Here is a 23,420-nt window from a genome sequence, read left to right on the forward strand (position 1 = left end):
ATAGATCCTGCATCTAACATAGGCTCTCTGTTTTCAGGGAGTCTCTACTCTCAAACGGCTTTAGCATCTGTCACTCATCTTACCTCATTGTGCTTTCTAGAGAAGTACCCATGCGGGGATTGGACTTCGATCCTGGGTATTGGTAACAATGGTCTCCTGTGGAGAAAGTCCGTACCCCACATCCCTAGCCCAGATCTGCCAAACACGCCTGCCCCTTCCAGCCAGAGTTCCAGCGTGTTTATGCTCTCTACCTTCTACCAGTCTGCCTCTGGAAACTTCCATCTGAGAGGGCTGGAGAGTTGGCTCGGTGGTTTACAGCATTGCATGCTCTTGTACGGGACCCTATTTAGTTTCCAGGACACACACAGCAGCTCCTAACCATCTGTAACTCCAGAGCCACGGGGATCCAATGCCCTGTTCTGGATTATGTGAGCCCCAGGCATACACGTGTTGCATAGCTACACATGAAGTCAAATAACATACCCATGAACATGCAAAGGAAAGAAGGAACTACCTGGAGATAAGGAAATACGCCTACACGGCCCTCTTCTGTTGGAACTGGGCATTACAGGGCAAGACAAAATGGTTTTGCTTGGAGCTCGCCTGTACCCCGTACCTTTCATGTTTCTCGGTCATCCTGAGACTCCATTGCCTTTGGGTCCCTATGTCTCATGTCAGTCACCATCAAACACGTGGCAAGATTGGCCCATGTAACGGTCCAGCATGAGCAGTGAGCTGAGTACCAGTCATGCTCCTGACCTCAAGTGTGAGATTTCTGTACAAATATCAAGTCCCAGGGACAGGCTGTGGGTGCTTCTCAGGGAAGCTCAATGGGAAGTGTCATTGTGTCCTATCTGTAGCACAGCCTTGAACAGCAAACCTTGGAGGACACTGGCTCAGTTTGTGCAGTGGAGGCCAGTGCAGCTGGAGAAACAGAGCACCCTGTGCTTCCTGCAGGCAATGCTTCAATGAAGACCAGGAGAGGCAATGGACATCTGTCTGCAGCTCAGCTCACACATGACGAAGACTGTTTCTCCACACAGCACAGGAGACCCCACCATCTCTGAGCACTCAGGTCCTCCTGCAGCTGCCATGAGTCACCTTCTGCATGATTCTCCAAGGGGCTGGATTTGGGGTGGGATTGACAGAGAACAACAGTGCTTGAAGGAGACCTTTGCAAGCATCAGAGCTCCCACAGGGAGCATCTTCTCTCTGTTGTCTGCTTAGGACTGTTACCCAAGGCCCAAACCACAAAGAACATTGGTCCTTAAAGCATGAATCTGAGAGTCATAACACAACCTCCCTCTGGAGGATAAATGGTCAAAGCCTCTCAAAAGGTGACAGGCTGAAGCTGTAAAAGGGCAAAAAGGATTCTCCCTCGTTGTTGTAACTGACATAGGAACCTATGAGTGTGAAACTTGGACCCCACTTTGTGCCATCCGAAGTGACTCATTCACTCTGAACATTACCTACGAGTAGTTTCTGTTTCATCATGGCCATTCCTACTTAAATGCAGAGCCAGGATACTTGGTCCCTCTTGGGTTGGTGACACAGACCCACCATACATATACCTAGGCTGGCCAGGGCATCCTGGCCTAGCCCAAGGATAGCAGACAGGCTGTGCTGCATTGACCTATAATGGGCTGGAGGGACTTGTCCTTCCTATACAGGCTCAGGGTGATGGAGACCGGGGACATCTCAGACTCAGGCTCAGTGCACAGGAGTGAATAGTGGGGACGTTTGTGCCTTATACTGGAGACAAGTACTCCTCTATATAATCCGCATCCCAGCTCTGGGTATGACCTGTTCATCTAAGGTAATAGCAGAGCTCAAAGAGATACCATCACCTTCTACAGACCAGGATCTCTGCTTCCCTCTGCTGACACCATGTGTAGATGTACAGTTTTCTCCAGCTGGTCCAGATGTCGGAATCATATCCCCCTCAAATATTCATTTCCATACAGGGTCAAACCTCCTTCCATGAAGCCTCTCACCCACCTGCACAGTACTCTTGGCTCATCAATGGGAAGCCACAGTCATCCTCCCAAGAGCTTTTTATCCTCAACATAGTTATTAAAAATAGCGGATCCTATATCTCCCATTCCAGATCTCTGCCATTGGCCTTGACAGGACCAAAGTGAAGAAAATGACGGGCCTTGAGAAGTCAACCCTTGAGATATCATCACGGAGCTGTAGGGTGAAGCCTTGCTTTCATGGATAGACACAGAGGTTAATTCCAAGCCTGTGTCTATGAGCACAAACAAATGCCAATCATCTCATGAGAGTCTGGCTCCATCGCTTGCTCTTCTTACATCTGATTTTTTCCCTAGTGGCCTTGTCTGTGAGAGGGGCTTTCCCCTAGGAAGAGGGACTGTGATTTCAGCATGTGTATCTAGATTGCTAACTCATGCCTTCCTGCCCCCACCATGTGCTTTCACGATCCCCATGTCCCAGAAGGAACATCCAGAGCCTTGAACCGTGCTCATGTTTCTTTATGCCACAAACTCTTAGGTTTCACAAGGAAGCTAGTTAAGCATGAGCTAGAGAGGGAGCATCAAGCAGCATGTGTACTGCCATGACTTCCGTTAGTGCTACACGATGACACAGGTTAGAAAGGAAATGGACTAAACTGCTGTTGTTTTATCATGGCCCAAGAAAAGAAAATAGGGGGCTGGAGAGATGGCTCAGAGGTTAAGATCACTGGCTGCTCTTCCAGAGGTTCTGAGTTCAATTCCCAGCAACCACATGGTGGCTCACAAACATCCATTATGAGATCTGGTGCCCTCTTCTGGTGGGCAGATATACATGGAAGCAGAATGTTGTATACATAATAAATAAATAAATAAAATATTAAAAAAAGAAAAGAAAATAGGACAGGGTATGGGAAAGGGCAGAAGACACATCTACTTGAATCAATGTTCTTTGTACTCAAGAGAAGACCCTTCATCACCTTGTGGGCAAAGAGAAGGAAGGACGTAGACATCCGTGATGGTTCAGAAAGTGCAGATGCCACAATACACTTGTCTCCTGTCCTTTGACTCTGGAGAGAAACTCCCAACGACTTTTCTCTGAAAATTTCTGCTGAGAATTCCTAACCTCTGGATGCACACTATTTCAACTATAGTCAGGGTTTCCCAGGAAAAATCTGAAACCGTGCTTAGACCTACCCTACACTAGATGGAATTAGGAGTTCTGAAGAGCATAGGGAGCAGGATCATAGATGCTACATCCCACCTATGCTGATGGTATCAGGCAGTGTACATTGGACTTGTTGACCATGCCTCCTGCAGTCCTGGGCATGAGATTGCAGTTCTTCCAGTGATCCCCAGAGGGCGATATCAGTACACAAGCTCAAGCCTCTGGAAATTGTTTCCCTGAGCTGCCTCATGTGTCTGAGAAAATCTTTATGAATGGGGAACCTGAAGGTCCCCTCCCTCCTTGAGGAAGACAGGATTATCACCAGGAATCACCGAGGCAAAGAGCAAAAGTGACCCAGGAATGCCAGGGAGGACTTAGGCTCAGCCAACACATAATGCTGAAGGTTGCCTTGAAAACCTCCATAGAAAGAGAGAGCCCACAGTCCTTTCCAGGATACACAGGTCACCTCTGTCCCAGCACCGTAGATATGAAACTCCTCACACAATTGCTCCTGGGCTATTCTCCAGGTTCAGGAATTTGACTGGTGACATTAGTGATACAAGATATATTTTCAACCCTACTCATCACTCAGCTGGTCCCTTTGTAGTCCTCAGACACTGACCCCTTGCTACTAGGAGTAAATGCCACCTTCCCACAGCACTGAGGATGCAGGGCAGACTGGATGCTCAGCTGGGTCCTTGTGTGACGAAGACACATTGACAGGATGGAGGCTCCCCCTTGGGTGTTGACAGACCCAAGGCAAGGATACAGCAGGTGTCCTCCCTGGGATGAGCCATTGTTCTCTGAGGGCATGGGGATGTTTATAAGCCTTGTTTCTCAATGTGTTGCTAGGAGGAGAAATATAAAAGGAGGTTGAGAGGGATATGGGGACAGCATTGAGAGTGGAGGGGACAGAGCCTTGGACACAGACCCCACCACCCAGAGCCCATTGAATTCTGGGAAGTGCTCCAGCCTGGGAGACTGCAAATCCTAGAAGGAGGAAGACTGTAGAGCCTGGGCACCACGTTGGAGCTGAAGTCCTCCTCAAGGGAGGAGGACACAGTGAGAGGCGAGATGGATAAGTACTCTATGATTCCCTGCAAGGGCTGCACCCTCTGGCAGGGGCTCCTGCTCACAGGTAAGTGTACCCACTCTCTAAATGTGTGATGGAGGGGAACTCAGAAGCATGCTGGAGACTTCAAAAGGGGTCAGGGTGTGGAGAGGAGACTTGAGGTTTCTGTTGGAGGTTATGGCACAGATGGTACAGTGAGGGAGAGAGGCTCAGCACCCTGAAGCTCTCAGCCAACAGGAGGTGGTGAGGGGAGGGAACAGCCCCAACATTTCCAATTCAAAGTGAGCCACATTGGCTGCCGTGTTCTGAAGCCTGATGTCCCCAGTCATGACAGGGTGACTCCAGATCTCAACAGGAGTGGACCACAGAGACGGTTCAGTGTTGTGAGTCCTGACAACGTGAATTCAGCCCTCATCTCTCACAGGGTAGATGTTGAGAACAGACTCTTTCAGCCTCTCCCCCCCCCACACACAGATGCTGTGACATGGATGTGTTTATGTGCCCAATGAGACACACGCCTTCAGAAATATGTACATACATCATATATGTGAATGTAAAAATGTGTATCACTCTTGAGTGTGAATATTGTCCTTAGCTACAATGGGAATTCTGTAGATAAACCCAAGGACACATCTTTTTTCCTTCCTCCCTCCTTCCATCTTTCAGTCCCTCCCTTCCTCCCTCTCACCCTCTCACCCTCTCTTTTTTTCTGTCTCCTTCCTTCCTTCTCCATCCTTCCCTTTTGTTTTCTCCCTCACCCCAATTTCTCTGCATATTCCTGGTTGTCCTAGAACTCACTGTGTGGACCAGGCTGGCCTCACCCTCTGAGAATCACCTGCCTCTGCATATAGAGTGCTGGGCTTGGAGGCATTTGCTACCACTGCCCAGCTTCTTGCGGTTTTTCCTTCTCCATTGATTTCTGAGACTTTTTAAGGAACTGAATCGTCCTAAAAGGTCACACTAACACCCCTACTCACAAAACCCTGGTTCTATCAGACTGGAAGTGGTGTACCCAGAAACTGATGTCAGGGGTTGACCGATCACACAAAGGGTACAGAGAAAAAAGTCTAAGTGGGGATCCTCCAGAGAAGGAGGTGAGAGTGGCTTCCTCACACCAAGTACTCTTTCTGTGACGAGGGAAATGGAGACACTGAGGTCAGGCAGACAAGTGAGAAGATTGTTCCATAAAGAGGCAAAGACCCAGTCAGAGGCTCTGAGAAATGGAGTTTGTGTTGCTCACCTCCATCAAGGAGGGTGGGCACAGCGCTAGCCAAACACCTAAGATGAGTTGAGATCACACCTGCTCAATACTCATGCCTTTCCCTCTCTTTCCTTCTAGCCTCACTTTTAACATGCTGGTATCCACCCGCCATTGCCCAAGTCACCATTGAATCAGTGCCACACAGAGTGGTCGAAGGAGAAGACGTTCTTTTCCTTGTCCATGACCTGCCATCCTATATTTTAACCTTAGCCTGGTTCAAAGGCGAGGCAATAATAGACAATGGAATTGCATTTTATGCACTGGGCAACGAAGTCCGTGCACTCGGGAATCTATACAGTGGCAGAGAGACAATGTACCGCAATGGATCCCTGTGGATTCGCAATGTCACCCAGGCTGACACAGGAGTCTATACCCTAGGAATCTTAAGTGGCCCAAGAGAAATTCTATCAAAAACATCCATGTACCTTCATGTGTACTGTAAGTACTTCTTTGTGAATTCTCGTGCTGGGTGGGGTTCATTCCACTGGACACACCCAGAAGCGCCAGCCCTGGTATGTGCAAACCTCTCCTCTGCATTGTGTCTCCATGTTGTGGTCTGAGAATTTAGTGCAGGACACACATGGTGGAAAATAACCGTAGTGGATAAGAATCCTTCATTTGAATTCACCTTATACCCAGGTGGGTGCATGGGGGGTAACTCAGCCAAGGTGATCTGCCTCTGTCTAGATTCTCAGGATTCTCACCAGGAAAGTGTTCTTGAGAAAGACCCTGAGGGAATCAATGTTGGGTCTGGTTGAGGAAAACATGGGATCTTCAGAGAGATGTGAGCACCAGGATGCTCTGGCTCCAGACCTCTGTCCCAGAGTCAACTATTGGTGTCCAGAGAAGCAATTTCAAAGTTTGGATTTTGACTTCCTTATGGTCAGGAATAGTTCTTTCTAGTGGTCAAAGCCTTGTACCATGTGGAACCAGCCAGTGCACTGTCACGAGAGATGCACTTAGGCTAGGTCCCCTGGACATCTTCTCCCGAGACTCAGCATTGAGAACAACTGAGGGCCATTTGAGACTTCACAAGAAACCCAGGGTCATGAAGGCATGGAGAGAAGACACATGTTCTCCTGAGAAGTGCTTGTTCTCTGTGGGCCAGCTCAGAGAATTCTCTGCTCTTGACAAACAAATGGCTTCAGGCTCTTCTAATCTGGACAGCTTCCCATATGTGAGCTGCAGTTCCCACATTGGTCACCAGGGGCAGCGTTGGGACACACAGTCGACACTCAGAAAAAGTATTTCCCTAATCAGTGACACAGTCTTCTCAGACCTACTCATTGCTCCCTGAGTCTTTTGTACTGCCAGGGGATTATTTCCAGTTCCAGAATGTATGTATTTCCTTAGGGAAACATGGGGGTAGTCAAGGCGAAACACCCAGACAGAGGTCCAAGTCATCCCAGAGGCCAGGGAGCACATGGGCAGACTCATCGTACAGCTCCGTAAGCAAAGGAATTGGGAGCATCATCCTCAAAGTCTGCATGGGATGATGGGGTCCAGAGCGTTATTCACAGGGCTCAGGTCATCTCATCCCTCACACCCCAGCCGTGGGGCTCCTGACGCATCTGCTACTGGGGCTTCATCCTGGATGAGAACATTGACTGATAACTGCAGTGCGAGCAGGTCTGTCCCGCTCCCCAGGCACCCCTCAGCCGGTCCATTTGAAGCCTCGTGAGCATCTCTGCCACCTTCCTGCTAAGAGGATCTTCCATCTTTTTAGAGCACTGAGAAAAACAGGGCCGAATGGGTGCCCAGCTGGGTTTCTGTGTCCCACAGGGAACACAGAGGCTCCCACTATGGCGCTGACAGACCCAGGGAGAGGACACAGCCGAGGGCAGCCCCAGGGTGAGCTTCTGTTGTCTCTGGATGCAGGGAAGCTCATCAGCCCTTTTGATCACTGTGTGGTCTGGAAGTGGAGCATAAAGAGAGACGTGGAGAGGGATAAGGGGAGGCCCTGAGAGTAAGGGGACCGAGCAGAGTTTGGAACAGAGACCCCCACAGCACATGGAGATGCTCCTGCCTGGAAGGAGTCTCAGCTCATTTGGGGGAAGGGTAGCAGAGCTTGGGAGCAGATGTGCCACAGAAGGAGGGTGTATAAGGCCACAGAGACTAGGGATGCACGCTTGTATCCCTCTGCAATGGGTCAGTGACTCAGGGACGCCTGCTCACAGATGAAGTCATCTCAAGTTGACAGTGTAGTATAGAAGAGGACTGATCTACAGTTTGGAGTCCTCTAAGGGGGATAAGGACTTAGAGGAGATTCTGCTTTTGTAGGGGAGAAGACACAGGGGAGGGGACATTCTTTTTTTTAAATTTATTTTTATTTAAATTAGAAACAAACCTGCTTCACACATCAATCCCAGCTCCCTCTACCTCCATTCCTCCCCGACCAGCACCAATCCCCCATCACATCCCCTTCTGGTCCCCGGGGAGGGTGAGGCCATACATGGGGGATCCCCAAAGTCTGTCATATCATCCAGGGCAGGATCTAGACATTCTCCCATGTGTCCGAGCTGAGAGAGCATCCCAAAGTTCAGGGATAAATACTGATCTACTGCCAAGGACCCCATAGATTGCTGAGGCCTCCTCACTGACACCCACATTCAGGGGTCCGGATCAGTCTCAAGCTGGCCTCCCAGCCATCAGTCTGGAGTCCATGAGTTCTCCGTAGTTTCGGTCAGCTGTATCTGTGGGTTTCACCAGCCTGGTCTTGACCCCTTTGCTTTTCACTCATCCCTCTCTGCTGCTGGGTTCCAGGAACTCAGTTCAGTGTTTAGCTGTAGGTGTCTGTTTCTGCTTTCATCAGCCATTGGATGAAGGCTCTTGGATGGCATAAAAGGTACTCATCAATCTCATTATCGGAGAAGGGCATTTAAGGTAGCCTTTCCACTATTGATTAGACTGCCAGTTGGTGTCATCTTTGTAGACCTCCAGACATTTCCCCAGTGCCTGATTTCTCTGTAAACCTAAAATGTCTCCCTCTATTATGGTATCTCCATTCTTGTTTTCTTCTATTCTTCCCCTGACTCAACCTTTCTGCTCCCTCATGTCTCCTCACCCCTCCTCTTCTCCCCTTCTCATTCCCATGCTTCCAATTTGCTCAGGAGATCTTGTCTCTTTCTCCTTTTCCAGGGGACCATGTATGTCTCTCTTAGGGTCCTCCTTGTTTATTAGCTTCTCTGGCAGTGTGGATTGCAGGCTGGTAATCCTTTATGTCTAAAATCCACATATGAGTGAGTACATACCATGATTGTCTTTTGTGATTGGGTTACCTCACTCAGAATGGTTTCTTCTAGTTCCATCCATTGGCCTGCACATTTCAAGATCCCATTCTTTTTCCTGCTGAGTAGTACTCCATTGTATAAATGTACCACATTTTCTCTATCCATTCTTTGGTTGAGGGATATCTAGGCTGCTCCCAGGTTCTGGCTATTACAAATAGTGCTTCTGTGAACATGGTTGAGCATATGTCCTTGTTTCATGAATGTGCTTCTTTTGGGTATATGCCTAAGAGTGGAATTGCTGTATCTTGTGTTAGACTCATTCCCATTTTCCTGAGGAGTCACCATACTGATTTCCAAAATGGCTGTATAAGTTGACACTCCCACCAGCAGTGGAGGAGTGTTCCCCTTTCTCCACAACCTATCCTGCATAAGCTGTCATTGGTGTTTTTGATTTTAGCCATTCTGACAGGAGTAAGGTGGTATCTCAGGTTTGTTTTGATTTGCATTTCCCTCATGGCTAAGGATGTTGAACACTTTCTTACATGTCTTTCAGCCATTTTAGATTCCTCTATTGAGAATTCTCTATTTAGTTCTGTACCCCACTTTTTAATTGTATTGTTTGGTGTTTTGGAGACTAGCTTCTTGAGTTCTTTGTATTATTTTGGAGATCAGCCTTCTGTCAGATGTGGGGTTGGTGAAGATCTTTTCCCAGTCTGTTGGCTGCCATTTTTGTCTTAATGACTGTGTCCTTTGCCTTACAGAAGCTTCTCAGTTTCAGGAGGTCCCATTTATTAATTGTCCATCTCAGTGTCGGTGCTACTGGTGTTATGTTCAGGAAGCATCTCCTGTACCAATTCCTTCAAGAGTACTTTCTACTTTCTCTTCTAAGAGGTTCAGTGTGGCTGGATTTATGTTGAAGTCTTTGATCCATTTGGACTTAAGTTTTGGGCTTGGAGATAGTTATGGATCTATCTGCAGTCTTCTACATGCCAGGATCCAGTTATGCCAGCACCATTTGTTGGAGATACTTTATTTTTTCCATTGTACAGTTTCAGCTTCTTTGTCAAAAATCAGGTATTCATAGGGGTGTGGGTTAATAACAGGGTCTTCAATTTGATTCCATTGGTCTACCTGTCCATTTTTATGTCCATACCAAGTTGTTTTCAGCACTATAGCTCTATAATAGAGTTTGAAGTCTGGGAAGGTGATGCCTCCAAAAGTTCTTTTATTGTACAGGGTTGTTTTGGCTATCCTGGGTCTTTTGTTTTTCCATATGAAATTGAGAATTGTTCTTTCATGATCTGTGAACAATTGTACTAGTATTTTGATGGTGATTGCATTGAATCTGTAGATTGCTTTTTGGAAAGATTGCCATTTTTTTACTATGTTGATCCTACCTATCCAAGAGCATGGGAGATCTTCCCATTTTCTGGTATCTTCTTTAATTTTCTTTCTTTAAAGACTCAAAGTTCTTGCAATATAGGTCTTTCATTTGTTTGGTTAGTGTTACCCTAAGGTATTATATTTTTTTTGTGGCTATTGTAAAGGGTGGTGTTTCTCTGATTTCTTTCTCCATCAATGTGTCATCCGTATATAGTAGGGCTACTGATTTTTTGAGTTAATCTTGTATCCTGCCACTTTGGTGAAGGTGTTTATCAGCTGTAGGAGTTCCCTGATAGAGTTTTTTGGGTCACTTATGTAAACTATCATATAATCTGCAAATAATGAGTTTGACTTCATCTTTTCCGATTTGTATCTCCTTGATCTCCTTTGGTTGTCTTATTGCTCTAGCTAGAACTTCAAGTACAATATTGAAGAGGTATGGAGAGAGTGGACAGCCTTGTCTTGTTGCTGATTTTAGAGGAATCACGTTGAGTTTCTCTCCATTTGGTTTGATGCTGGCTTTTGGTTTACTGCATATTGCTTTTATTATTTTCAGGTATGTTCCTGTTATCCATGATCTCTCCAAGACATTTATCATAAAGGTGTGTTGGATTTTGTCAAAGGCTTTTTCAGCGTCTAGTGAGATGATCATGTGGTTTTTCTTTTTCAGTTTGTTTATATGGTGGATTACATTGATACATTTTTGTATGTTGAACCATCCTTGCATCCCTGGGATGAAGCCTACTTGATCATGGTGAATGATTTCTCTGATATGTTCTTGGATTAGATTTGCCAGTATTTTATTGAGTATTTTTGCATCAATGTTCATGAGGGATATTGCTTTGTAGTTCTCTTTCCTAGTTTGTCTTTGTGTGACTTGGGTACCAAGGTAATTGTAGCCTCATAAAAGAGTTTGGCAATGACCCTTCTGCATTTATTGTGTGGAGCCAATTATGGATTACTGGTATTAGCTTTTGTTTGAATTTCTGCTAGAATTTTGCACTGAAACCATCTGCCCCTGGGCTTTTTTTGGTTGGGAGACTTTTGATGCCTGCTTCTATTTCATTAGGGGCTATGGGTGTATTTAAATTGCTTATCTGTTCTTGATTTAATTTTAGTAATTGATATCTGTCCAGGAAATTGTCCATTTCCTTTAATATTTCAAATTTTGTGGAGTACAGGTTTTCAAAAATATTACCTGATGATTCTCTGGATTTCCTTAGTGTCCGTTGTTATGTCCCCCTTTTCATTTCTGATTTTCTTAATTAGCATGCTCTCTCTCTCTGCCTTTTGGTTAGTTTGGATAAAGGCTTGTCTATTTTATTTTCTCAAAGAATCAACTCTTGGTTTTATTGATTCGTTGTATTATCTTCTTTTTTTCCACTTTATTGATTTTAGCCCCCAATTTGATTGTTTCCTGGTGTCTACTCCTCCAGGGTGAGTTTGCTTCTTTTTGTTCTAGAGCTTTCAGTAGTGCTGTTAATTCTCTAGTGTGACTATTCTCCGGTTTCTTCAAGTGGGATCCTAGTGCTATGAATTTTCCTCTTAGCACTGCTTTCAAAGTGTCCCTTAAGTTTGGGTATGTTGTGTCTTCATTCTCATTCAATTCTAGGAAGTCTTTAATTTCTTTTTTTATTTCTTCCTTGATCCAGGAATGGTGCAATTGCACTCTGTTCAATTTCTATGAGTTTGTAGGTTTTTTTTTTTTTTTTGCAATTTTTGTTGTTGTTGAATTCTAATTTTAAACCATGGTGATCTGAGTTTTTTGTATCTGTTGACATTCTCTATGTTGCTGAATATGTGGTTGATTTCAGAGAAGATTCCTTGTGGTGCTGAGAAGAAGGTATATTCTTTTGTGTTTGGAAGGAATGTTCTATAGATGTCTGTTTATCCAAATGGGTCATGAGTTTCTTTGTTTCTTTGTTAAGTTTCTGACTGTTGGTCCTGTCTAGTGCTGAGAGTGGGGTGTTGAAATCTCCTACAATAAGTGTGTGGTGTTTAATGTGTGATTTGAGCTTTAGTTATGTTTCTTTTACAAATGTGGAAGTCTTTGTATTTGGGGCCTAGATATTCAGAATTGAGACTTTATCTTGAGGGACTTTTCCTGTGATGAATGTGAAATTCCCTTTTTCATCTCTTTTGACTGATTTTAGTTTGAAGTCTAAGTTTTTAGATATTAGGATTGTTCCACCAGCTTGAATCTGTAGATTGCTTTGGTAAGATTGGTAAATGCCTTTATTAATTGGTCTAAATAATAAAAACCAGGAGTCAAACATAGAGGAAACGGCTGAGAGATTATAGACAAGGAGCAGGCCAAAGTCACCTTTACCTCACTAGCTTCCCAGTAGGAAAAAAGCAACTTCCTATTTCTTCCCACTTATATCCTGTCTCCACCCAGCCACCTCACTTCCTGTCTCTGCCCAACCATCTCACTTCCTGTCTGTCTGTACAGACCTCCTGACCTCCATGGTTAGCTAGTGGCAGACTCCATCCTCTGATTTTTTAATTTAAATTAGAAACAAAATTGTGTTACATGTCAATCCCAGTTCCATCTCCCTCCCCTCCTCCCCTGACCCCACTAACACCCCACCTGTGGCATACCATTTCTGCTCCCCAGGGAGAGTGAGGTCTTCCATGGGGGGGTCTTCAGAGTCTGTCATATCCTTTGGGATAGGGCCTAGGCCAACCCCCCTAGACACCCTAAGTGTCTAGGCTGAGGGAGTATCCCTCTATGTGAACTGGGCTCCAAAAGTCCATTCCTAAGCTAGGGATAAGTACTGATCTACTACAAGAGGCCCCATATATTTCTGAGGCCTCATCACTGATACCCACATTTATGGGGTCTGGATCAGAACCATGTTGGTTTCTCACTGATCTGTCTGGTGGCCAAGAGCTCCCTCTTGTTCAGGTCAGCTGTTTCTGTGAGTTTCACCAGACTGGTCTTGACCCCTTTGCTCATCACTCTTTCTCTGGATTCCAGTTCAGTTCAGTTTTTAGCTGTGGTATCTGCTTCTACTTCCATCAGCTACTGGATGAAGGCTCTAGGATGGTATATAAGTCAGTCATCAATCTCATTATCAGGGGAGGGCATTTAAGGTAGCCTCTCCACTGTTGCTTAGATGGTTAGTTGGTGTCATCCTTGTAGATCTCTGGACATTTCCCTAGTCCCTGATTTCGCTTTAAACCTATACTGGCTCCCTCTTTGATGGCATCTCTTATTTTACTCCCCTCTATTCTTCCCCCTACACAACCTTCCTGCTTCTTTATGTCCTCATCACCCCTCAAGATATCACTACATTTTCCAGGCACCATTTTTTTTTAAAACGTAAGACAAATCCAGGTTCTCACAATTCCATATCCCAGTGTACTAAAGTAAAGAAATGTTGAAAGGTGAAGTCAGGTGCTGACTGGAACCACAAAAGTAAAGAACATAACAAAAAGTCAACTAGTCAGGTGTCATGGTCTAGAGGGAAAGAAGCCAGGAAGTCATCTCCCCACACCAGTCTACACTGAATGTGAGCAGGGGTTTGAGGGTCTGTGAGCAGGGACATATTTACACCTGAGCAGAGAGCACCATACATAGGAAATGACAAGTTTAGGGACACTGAGGACATGGAACCCAGTAAATGACAGGAAGACACCAACTCATAAGGACTCTTACTTCCTTATGGAGCTAAGCTAAGCTATGGGCACACTTTCTCAGGACACAGGGCCTCACCTTAGCCAAATACGAAGGTCCAACTGTTGATCGATCTCTCTGTCTTCCCTTCTAGCCTCCCATTGTGAGTGCCCATCCGCCTGTGCCCAGCCAATGATTGAATCAGTACCACCCAGCGTTGCAGAAGGAGAAAGCGTTCTTCTAGTGGTTCACAATCTCCCGGAGAATCTTGAAGCCTTTTTCTGGTACAAAGGAGCGATTGTGTCCAGGAACAAGGAGGTTGCCGGGCACCGAATAAGCATAAATACAACTGTGTTTGGCTCTGGTCACAGTGGTAGAGAGATAGTGTACAGCAATGGATCCCTGTTGCTCCAGAATGTCACCTGGAATGACACTGGATTCTACACGCTACGAACTCTGACCACAGATCTGAAAACTGAAGTATTACGTGTGCAACTCCAGTTGGATAGTAAGTGATTTTTGTGATCATTCAGTCATGGGTTGTGTGTACACATGGGATTCACCTGTCTGACCTGTGCATACCTTCATTCTGTACTGTGTCCCATGTTGGTGTTTGAGCATTTAGTGCAGGACACACATACTAGAGACAAATGGCCATAGATTATACTCCTACCCTGACTCAACCTTCAGAGTGTGTGTGTGTGTGTGTGTGTGTGTGTGTGTGTGTGTGTGTGTGTAAAGGGTAAGTCAGTGCAAGTGCATTAGACTCTGTCTTTGGTGTCTTTGGTGTTGGCGTCAGGCATATCCTGGAATCCTCAGAGGTGCACACCAGGAATCCCTGGCTCCAGCCCTCTCTCCCAGGCTTGATTACAGTGACATTGCCAAGTTTGGACTCTTACTTCCTTATGGAGCTGAGAGGGAACAGCAGTGTTTTGGTGTCCATATTTCACAGCATGTGAAACCAGCTAGTGCACTGATCTGAGAGACACATTCAAGCTGGGTTACCTGGGCGCCTCCTTCTGAGACTCAGCAAGGAGGGCAGAGCTAGACAGGTTCCCTAGTCATCAGCCAATTCTTCTGATGGACTTATGAGATTTCCCAGGTTGATCAGAGTCCTCAAGGTGAAGAACAGAGAACACAGATCCACCTGGTATGTGCTTGTCCTCTGGGGTCCACCCCAGGGAATTTGTCTCATGCATTCAAATAGTAACTAGCTATGGTGGTCTTTACATCTCCCAGACATGCTCTATAGTCATCCTATTGATCACCAGGGGGTGATATTAGCTCACAGCCAAACCCTGAGGTGCTGGTTTCCTGGAGAAGACGAAGGAAATGTATGTGATTTCCCTTTCTGTCGCAATAGACATGGAGGTCCCTCTCACAGGCCAATCTGAATACTGGTTCTTCATTTGTCTGAGAAAATATCATGCTTGTGGGCCATGTTCAGCCTCCTTCCTTCTAGCATAGAGAAAAAAAGGGTGACCACAGGGAAATTACCAAGCAAAGGATAGAGTTGTCCCTAAAATGGCAGGGTGCACCCTACCTCAGCCAAAAAAGAAGGTGGAATTCAGGTTTCCATTTGAAACCCTCAACAGCAGGGTGACACCACACCTTTCCAGGTCACAGGTGACCTCCTCAACACAGGACATGGATCTCCTGATAGAACTCTTCCTGCATGTCTGTCCTGGATCTGACTTTGAATGGTCACCCTAGTGATAAGCAGTAAGTGTCCTTCCCTGCCATCACTCAGGTGGTCCCTTTCTAGCTGTCACAGACATCTGCTACCTACTGAATGAGAGCAATTTCCACCTTACCAGAGAGTTGAGGACACAAGGACAACTGGGTTCACAGCAGAATTTCTGTGTCACAGAGAATGCATAGGGATGAGAGTGTCCCCCTTTTTGGTACCACAGAGCCAAGGCCAGACAACAGCAGAGGTCAGCCCTGGGGTGGGGTGTTGAACTTTGGGTCACAGGGATGATTATTGGCCCCTTGCTCACTCTGTGGTCTGGAGGACTGAAATGTAAAGAGATTTGGAAAGAGAATCACCAAGCAATGCCTAGGACAGGAGGGCTAATTGCCTTGGACAAGAACCCACCCGTGATCCACGTGGCTCTCTGATGGGCTTCTGCCATGTAGGAGGTTTAGCTTATAGGGAGACTGCCACGGACTACCCCAGCCTGGTAGTATGGGAGTCCCTGGGACCAGGGTCCTCGAAGAATAGGTGGGTAAGTATTCAGTGGTGACAAACAGAAACAAACACAGAGGCAGTTTGAATCTGAGTGTATTTTGCAGTTGTCAAACAAGGTTTTTTATTGAGATATTTTCTCAGGGGATGTTTATGTTAAAGAAACCAAAACACTTGTTACTTGGCTCATGATATGGCTCAATTACAAACCCAAATCTCTACTATGAGTAAAACACACGTTGAATCTACTGGATTAGATTTGGCTGGGCAATGCACACCTGCTCAGGACACAGGGCCCCAACATAGGCAAATACAAAAGCCCTACTACTAATGGATCTTTCTTCCTTTCTAGCCTCCCGTTGTGTGAACCATCCCGCCTCTGCCCACACCACAATTGAATCAGTTCCACCCAGCGTTGCTGAAGGCGGAAGTGCTCTGTTAGTGGTTCACAATCTCCCAAAGGATACTCGAGCCATCTTCTGGTACAAAGGTGCGGTTGCATTCAAGAATCAGGAGGTTGCCCGACGCAAAATTGCCTCAAAATCAAGTGTGCTGGGCCCTGCACACAGTGGCGGAGAGACAATGTACAGTAATGGATCCCTGCTGCTCCAGAATGTCACCAGGAATGACGCTGGATTCTACACCCTCCAAACTGTGACCACTGATCTGAAAGTTGGATTAGTCCATGTGAAACTCCTGGTGGACAGTAAGTGATTCTCCGTGATCACTCAGTGTTCTGTGGTATTTAGTCACACAGCAGTGTCTTTTCTGGCCCGTGCATAGTGTCACCATGTTGGTGTGTGAGCACTTAGTGGTGGACACACATGATGGAGACAAATGGTGATAGATCATCTTACATCATCTGAATCCTCCTGTATCAAGAAAGTCCTTGTAGCAAAGTCACTCAGCCTAAGATGTCAGATCATGCTCAGTCTCATGGGCATCTCAATACACGTTTCAGTAAGAAAGACCATGTAGGCATCAGGCAGGAGCTGATTAAGGAATCCATGGCATCTTAACAGAGAGGCAGTCACCAGGAAGCTTTGGCCACACTCAACTGTCCTAGGCTCAGTTACTAGCTAACATAGGGGGCATTTTGCAAGGGGTAGACGATCAATGCCTCTTAGTGCTGAATGGGAGCAATGGCTTTTGGCTGTCCACGTCAAACTGAGGCATTTGTTTTCTCTAAACACGAGTTTCATAAATAAAATCTAGGACCTGGTGCAGAGACGGTGGAGGAGTGATGCTCATTAGTTTGTTGTTCATTGCTTGTTCAGCCTTGTCTCTTATGTCACCCTGGATCCCTTAGGATAGGAACAGAACTGTGTTCACTGGCCTGGACCCTCCCACGTCAATCACCAATTTAAAACATTGGACCATATATTTGCCCACAGACCACCAGTATGGTGGCACGTTTAATTGAGTTCCCTTCTTTCAAATAGACTGTAGCTTGTGTGACAACGACATAAAACCAGCCATCCTAGTATCTAAGTCTTTTCAAGAACAGCTGAGGATGCCAAGAACATCAGACTTCTGGCCCTTATCCAGTCCTAGACTTGTGGATTCAGGGCAGAGAAGCAAGAGCATGTAGATTTGAAGTCGGGGGTTGAGTGGAGCCACACAAGAAATTGAAAAAAAGCTATAGAATGAGGATGTGGGGTCTGTGGAGAAAAAGTTCAGAGGGGGCATAATCTCAACCTCAGTGTGCAGAGCTTGGCTGAGGGCAGCCAGGGGCAGCTGTACAGACACCCCGGAAGAGAGTTCCATGTAGAGGAAATGACATATTCAGGGTCACTGAGGAAATGAAGGTCATGATGTTGACATCCACCAAGTGGGTTACAAACACCCACACCCTCATCTCTAGGCTGAGTGATGGATCCATCTGTTTAGGATAAAGGTTGCTATCTTTCCACCAAGCACACGATCCTTGTGATAACTGTTTTTCTTTTGTCTTTCAGCCTCCAGTTCTGTGTGCTGCAACTCTCTCACTTCTGTCCAACTCATGATAGAGCCAGTGCCACAGAATGCTGTTAAAGGGGGCATCGTTCTTTTCCTTGTTCACAATCTGCCGGAAGATCTGCGAGCCATTGCCTGGTACAAATCAACGTATAGCATGGAGAGTTCTGAAGTTGCAGTATTGAACATTCCCACAAATGACATCACCCAGGGGCCTGCCTACAGCGGAAGAGCAGTGGTGTACACCAATGGATCCCTTCTGCTCCAGGATGTCATGGAGAGTGATGCAGGCGTCTACACACTACAAACATTAAGCAGAGATTTCAAAACAGAAAAAGCACAAGTACAACTCCATGTGTACCGTAAGTGATTCTCTATGGGCTCCATCTGGCTTATCCTGATTCACACACTGAACTCCCAGGACTGGGCTGTGCCTGCTTCCCTCTCCCCATTGTGTCCCCACATGGGGGTCTGGACCCTTACTGCAGGACACACATGGAGTAGACCAAATGTAAACTATCAGAAACCCTCAACTCACTTTTCCTGTAGATTGAAGGACCTGTGCATGGTAAACTCAGACCCAGGGGAGCCCTCACCATGCACATGTGCCCAGAAAGACACTGTGGGAGTCAGGCAGGCCCTGGCTGATGAAGTCATGGGATCCTCACAGAGAGTGCCAGGAAGCCCTGGATGCAAATTTCTGTCTCTGACTAGATCCAGATAACACTTGAGAGCTTTTAGTTACTTCTTGGTTTTGACTTACTGTCAGAGCTGGCGGAAACAAGGTTTTTTTTTTTTTTTCAAGACAGGGGTTCTCTGTATTGTTTTGAAGACTGTCCTGGAACTCAATCTGTAGACTAGGCTGGCCTCGAACTCACAGAGATTCATCTGCCTGTGTCTCACGAGTGCTGGGATTAAAGGCTTGTGCCTTTAATTAAAGGCTTTCTTGGTATGTGAAACAAGCTAATGCACTGTCATGAGTGTTATAGTAAGCTTAGGTCACCTGGATTTCTTCCTCAGAGACAGCAGATGGAGAGTGTAGCTGGTCAGGTTCCCAGACAGCCAAGTAACTGTCCTGATGGAATTAGGAGATCTCACAGGAAGCTCAGGATCCCCAAGTGGAGCAACAAAGGAGAAAAGTCCTTTTTTTTTTAACTTTCAGAATTTTTTATTTGAATTAGAAACAAGATGGTTTACATGACAATCCCAGTTCCCTCTCCCTCCCGTCCTCCCCTACCACTCCCCCCAACTAAAACCCTGCATAATCTTTTGATCCCCTTGGATGGTGAGACCTTCCACAGGGTGTCATCAGAGTCTATTGTATCTTTTGGGATAGGGCCTAGGCCCACCCCCATGAGTCTTGGCTCCGGGAGTATCCCTCTATGTGGAATGGGCTCCCAAAACCCACACCTATGCTAGGGATAAGTACTGAAATACTACAGGAGGTCCTGCATATTTCCGAGGTTTCATCAATGAAATCCATATTCTTGGGTTCTGGATCAGTGCCATGCTGGTTTCCCAGCTATCAGTCTGGGGAGCAAGAGTTCCCGATGTTCAGGTCAGTTGTTTCTGTGGATTTCACCAGCCTGGTCTGGGCCCCTTTGCTCAAGAAGTCCTTTTTTTTGCAAGTGATTGTCCTCTGGGATCCAGCTCTGGAATTCTCTCCTGCCAGGTAAGAGGCAACAGAGGTGCTGATCTGGACAGCTCCCAGACACGAGGGGCGCTTCCTCTAGTAATAACTAGGTGGCTATAGAAAGACACAAAGTAAAAACCTAGAAAAGTATTTCCAGGAGGCACGAGCTTAATTGTAGCCTATTTTTATCCATGTCCCTGTAGACCTGGAGGTCACCTACAGCCTTCTTAGTCATCCTGGTTGCTGCCTGTGTGTCTAAGCACACCTCTCTGCCAGAGGATCCTATATTACCACACCCTGACTCCTGGCACATCCCATGAGGACTTCACCTAGACAGGTGTCAGCTGCATCCCATGGACCCATGGCATGGCTCAACCATCACAGGGAGATGGAGGAGCCCTCTGAAACTCTTCCTAGGTTGATGGAGCCACCAATGTCTCTTCAGGACTCAGGTCGCCTCCTGCTTCATATCCTCATGAATCTCTCCTGGGTTTCATGCCCCTGACTGGTGACTCCATTGAGAGTGGTTCTGTCCCCTTTCCACAGGCATTACTCAGCTGGTCCCTTTCCAGCTTTTGTAAACATCTATGTCACTTTTCTGTGGGCAATAATTCTCATCTTATCAGAGCATTGAGAACACAAGGCAGACTAGGGGCTCTGCTAGGATTCCATGGCATAAAGGGCACCTTGGGAGAACATAGCAGAGGGCAGCCCTGGGTGAGCTGTTGTTGTCCTAGGACACAGAGATGATCATCAGCCTTGCTGCCCTTTACATGGTCTGCAGGACCTGACTGGGATACCAGGCACTACTAAGAGTTGTAAGGACAGAGAATGGCCTTGGACACCATTCCTGACAACACTCACTGGGAACTCAGAAGCGCTCCTTCCTGTCGATAGGCAGAGCTCAGAGAGAGGCAGTCTGTAGCAATTGGGAGAAGGGCTAGAGGAAAATCTGTTCTCCACGGAGGGAGCCCAGAGCAGATGGCCGCCCCTATGGAGGCCACTGTGCACTTCTCTGCAAACAGTGCAGCCCCTGCAGTGGCTCCTTTCACTGGAGAGAAGAACACTGTCTGAGAGCGTGAGGGGGAGAAGGAGCTCGGAGACTGGCTGGAGTCTCCTAAAGTGCAAGAATAGGAAAGACTTCAGTCTAGGTGCTGTTGCCTGCATTCACACATACACACAGGATGACACACACATTCTCATGACACACACACACACACACACACTCTCATGCACACACACACACACACACACACACACACACACACACACACACACACACACACACACACACACACACACACACACTCATCACACACACACACACACACACACACACACACACTCACACACACACTCACTCACACACACACACACACACACACACACACACACACACACACACACTCATACCCACAACACCCACACCCACTACACACACACACACACACACACACACACACACACACACACACACACACAGTTAATGTAAGCGAGAATTGTAACTGGTGACCACAGCTCCACACATGTGAATCTCGTAAATACCTGGTCATGAAAATCCCGGGGCATTCGTTCTTCCATCCACCCACATGTATCTCAGCCTGTTCCTGTGCCAGGCCTTCCAGAAAGATCAAACTAGTTTTTCTAATAAGACCCCAGCTCTAGTGCCCTGGAAGACAGGAAACCATCTTGGAGTGAAGACAGGGGTTGACTGCAAACAGAGATAAGAGATCAAAATGGGAAGACTGGAGGGTTTCTAGAGGAAGAAATGAGGGAGAGCACCCCACCTCCACCTTTTCTGAGTGTGAGCAGGCACTCACATGAGTGTGTAAACACATGAGGAGACAGATCTCCACACAGGAAGTGACACAGTCTGGTGCACAGAGGTCATGGAGGTCGTTGACTACATCCTCCCTCTGAGTTTGACAGCCACTTGCACCCACCTCAGCTGAGTGATGGTATAAATTTCTCAGTAATCAGGCTCCAGCTTTTCACCGAACACAAAGGTCTCAGAATTGATGAATTTGTCTCTCTTTCTCTACCCTCCATTTTAGCCTGCAGACTTCCTCCTACCAATGTCCAGCTCTCTATTGAGACAATGCCACCCCATGTTGTTGAAGGGCAAAGTGTTCTCCTACTTGTTCATAATATCCCAGAGAACCTTCGAGCCTTTTCCTGGTCCAAAGAGGTAACCACTGTCAGCAAAGAAAAAATTGCAATAAACGTGATAACTACCAATAAAAGTTGGCTGGCACCCACACACAGCGGTAGAGTGACTATGTACCCCAATGGATCCCTGTTGCTTCACAACACCATCCAGAAGGACGCTGGGTTCTACATTTTCAACACCTTAAATACACAGTTTGAATCGCAAGAAACTCATGTGTACCTCCACATATACAGTAAGTGATTCTTTATGTCCTCTGGGCTCTGGTGGGGTTCATTTCCCTTTCTACACACAGGACTCATTGCTGTGGACTGATTGCAATCCTTTCTACATTCTTTCTCCATATTGGGATTTGAGGACTTAGTGCAGGACACACATTGGGTAGACATACTAAAACAGACCAGAATCCCTTTCATGATACCACCTACAGAAGAGGATGTATATTGAGTAACTCTGCCCAAGGATGTCAGTTAGCCTCAGAATATTGGGGCTCTCACCATGAACATGGCCCTGATCAAGACCTCATGGGAGTCAGTCATGGCCTATCAGGGAAACCATGCTTTGTTCATAGTGAGGTGAGAATCAGGAAGTCCTGGATCCAGACCTTTGTTCCAGACTCAGCTTCAGGTGGTCATGGAGAGCTTGTCTCCAGGGCTAGAATTTGAATCCCTGTCAGAGCTGACTTGGAACAAGGCTTTAACTAACTGTCCAAGACCTTAGAGTGTGGAACCAACTGTATACTGCCATGACGGCTGCAGTTAGCTAGGTTACCTGGGTATCTTCTACATCTGAATCTCAGTGGACAGGTGTCAGGACTAAGCCAACTCTTCTTATGGGCTTAGGAGACTTCAGAGGAAGGCCAGGCTGTCCAAGAGGAGCGACAGAGGTGACAGGTCTCCAGGAGTTCCTTGTCGTTATGGGTCCAGCCTAGGGAATTCTCTTCTGCAGGCAAATAGTAAAAGATGCTGCGGATTTGGGCATCTCCCCATCCCAAGGTCGGGCCATTGCTCATATATAAGCTTAATTCAGGGCCCAGACAATGATCATGCACTGAGTGCACTGGTGAAGGGAAACAGAGACCAGGAAACACAGAGAATTAATCAGGGCCACACAGGCCATGGGTAACAGATCCAAACCACAAGAAATCTGTCTATTGCAATAGCCATTAAGTCTCCACCCTGGAGGGTTGATTAAGTGTCCATTGACTACAGAGGGGCTGTTTGAGATCTCTGAAGTGTTATTGTCATTTCCACCCCTCTTTTGCTTCACAGAGCCTGTGACACAGCCACTTATCCAAATCAACAGCACCACAGTTACAGAACAGAGCTCTGTGGTCCTCACCTGCCTCTCAAGTGATACTGAAGTCTCCATCCGTTGGATCTTCAATAACAGACCTCTGAATCTCACAAAAAGGATGACCCTGTCCCGGACAAAGTGCCAACTCAGAATAGATCGTGTCAGGAGGAGGAATTCTGGAAAGTATCAGTGTGAGGTGTTCAACCCAGTCAGTTCAAAGACCAGTCTCCCAGTCAGTCTGGTCGTGACGTATGCGTGAACTCTCTCGGCTCATCCTACAGCAGATTTGGGGCATTTCATTATTGATCTGGTACAGCAATGAGAAAAGTGATGTGGTGAAATGAAAATGGTGACTCATGACTGTAATCCTGGGATAAAGGAGTGTCCCCAGATAGGCCAGGACATGATGAGAGATTTGATTTCCAAAGGGAAAAGAAGAAATCAATATAGTGAACAGAATTGCAGGAGTTAAGAGGT

General features: G+C 46.5%; 1 protein-coding gene across 1 annotated transcript; it reads left to right on the top strand.

Annotated features, from left to right (window-relative positions):
* The first annotated feature begins 4,212 nt into the window (after nucleotides 1-4,212).
* Nucleotides 4,213-23,202, top strand: LOC100763744 (carcinoembryonic antigen-related cell adhesion molecule 3). Its single transcript, XM_035449108.1, has 7 exons — nucleotides 4,213-4,276; nucleotides 5,550-5,909; nucleotides 13,858-14,211; nucleotides 16,244-16,597; nucleotides 17,850-18,209; nucleotides 21,535-21,882; nucleotides 22,919-23,202. The coding sequence occupies exons 1-7, from the start codon at nucleotides 4,213-4,215 to the stop codon at nucleotides 23,200-23,202; spliced, it is 2,124 nt and encodes a 707-aa protein (XP_035304999.1).
* Nucleotides 23,203-23,420: the final 218 nt, after the last annotated feature.

Source organism: Cricetulus griseus, chromosome 9, assembly GCF_003668045.3.
Source record: "Cricetulus griseus strain 17A/GY chromosome 9, alternate assembly CriGri-PICRH-1.0, whole genome shotgun sequence".
Lineage (NCBI taxonomy): Eukaryota > Metazoa > Chordata > Mammalia > Rodentia > Cricetidae > Cricetulus > Cricetulus griseus.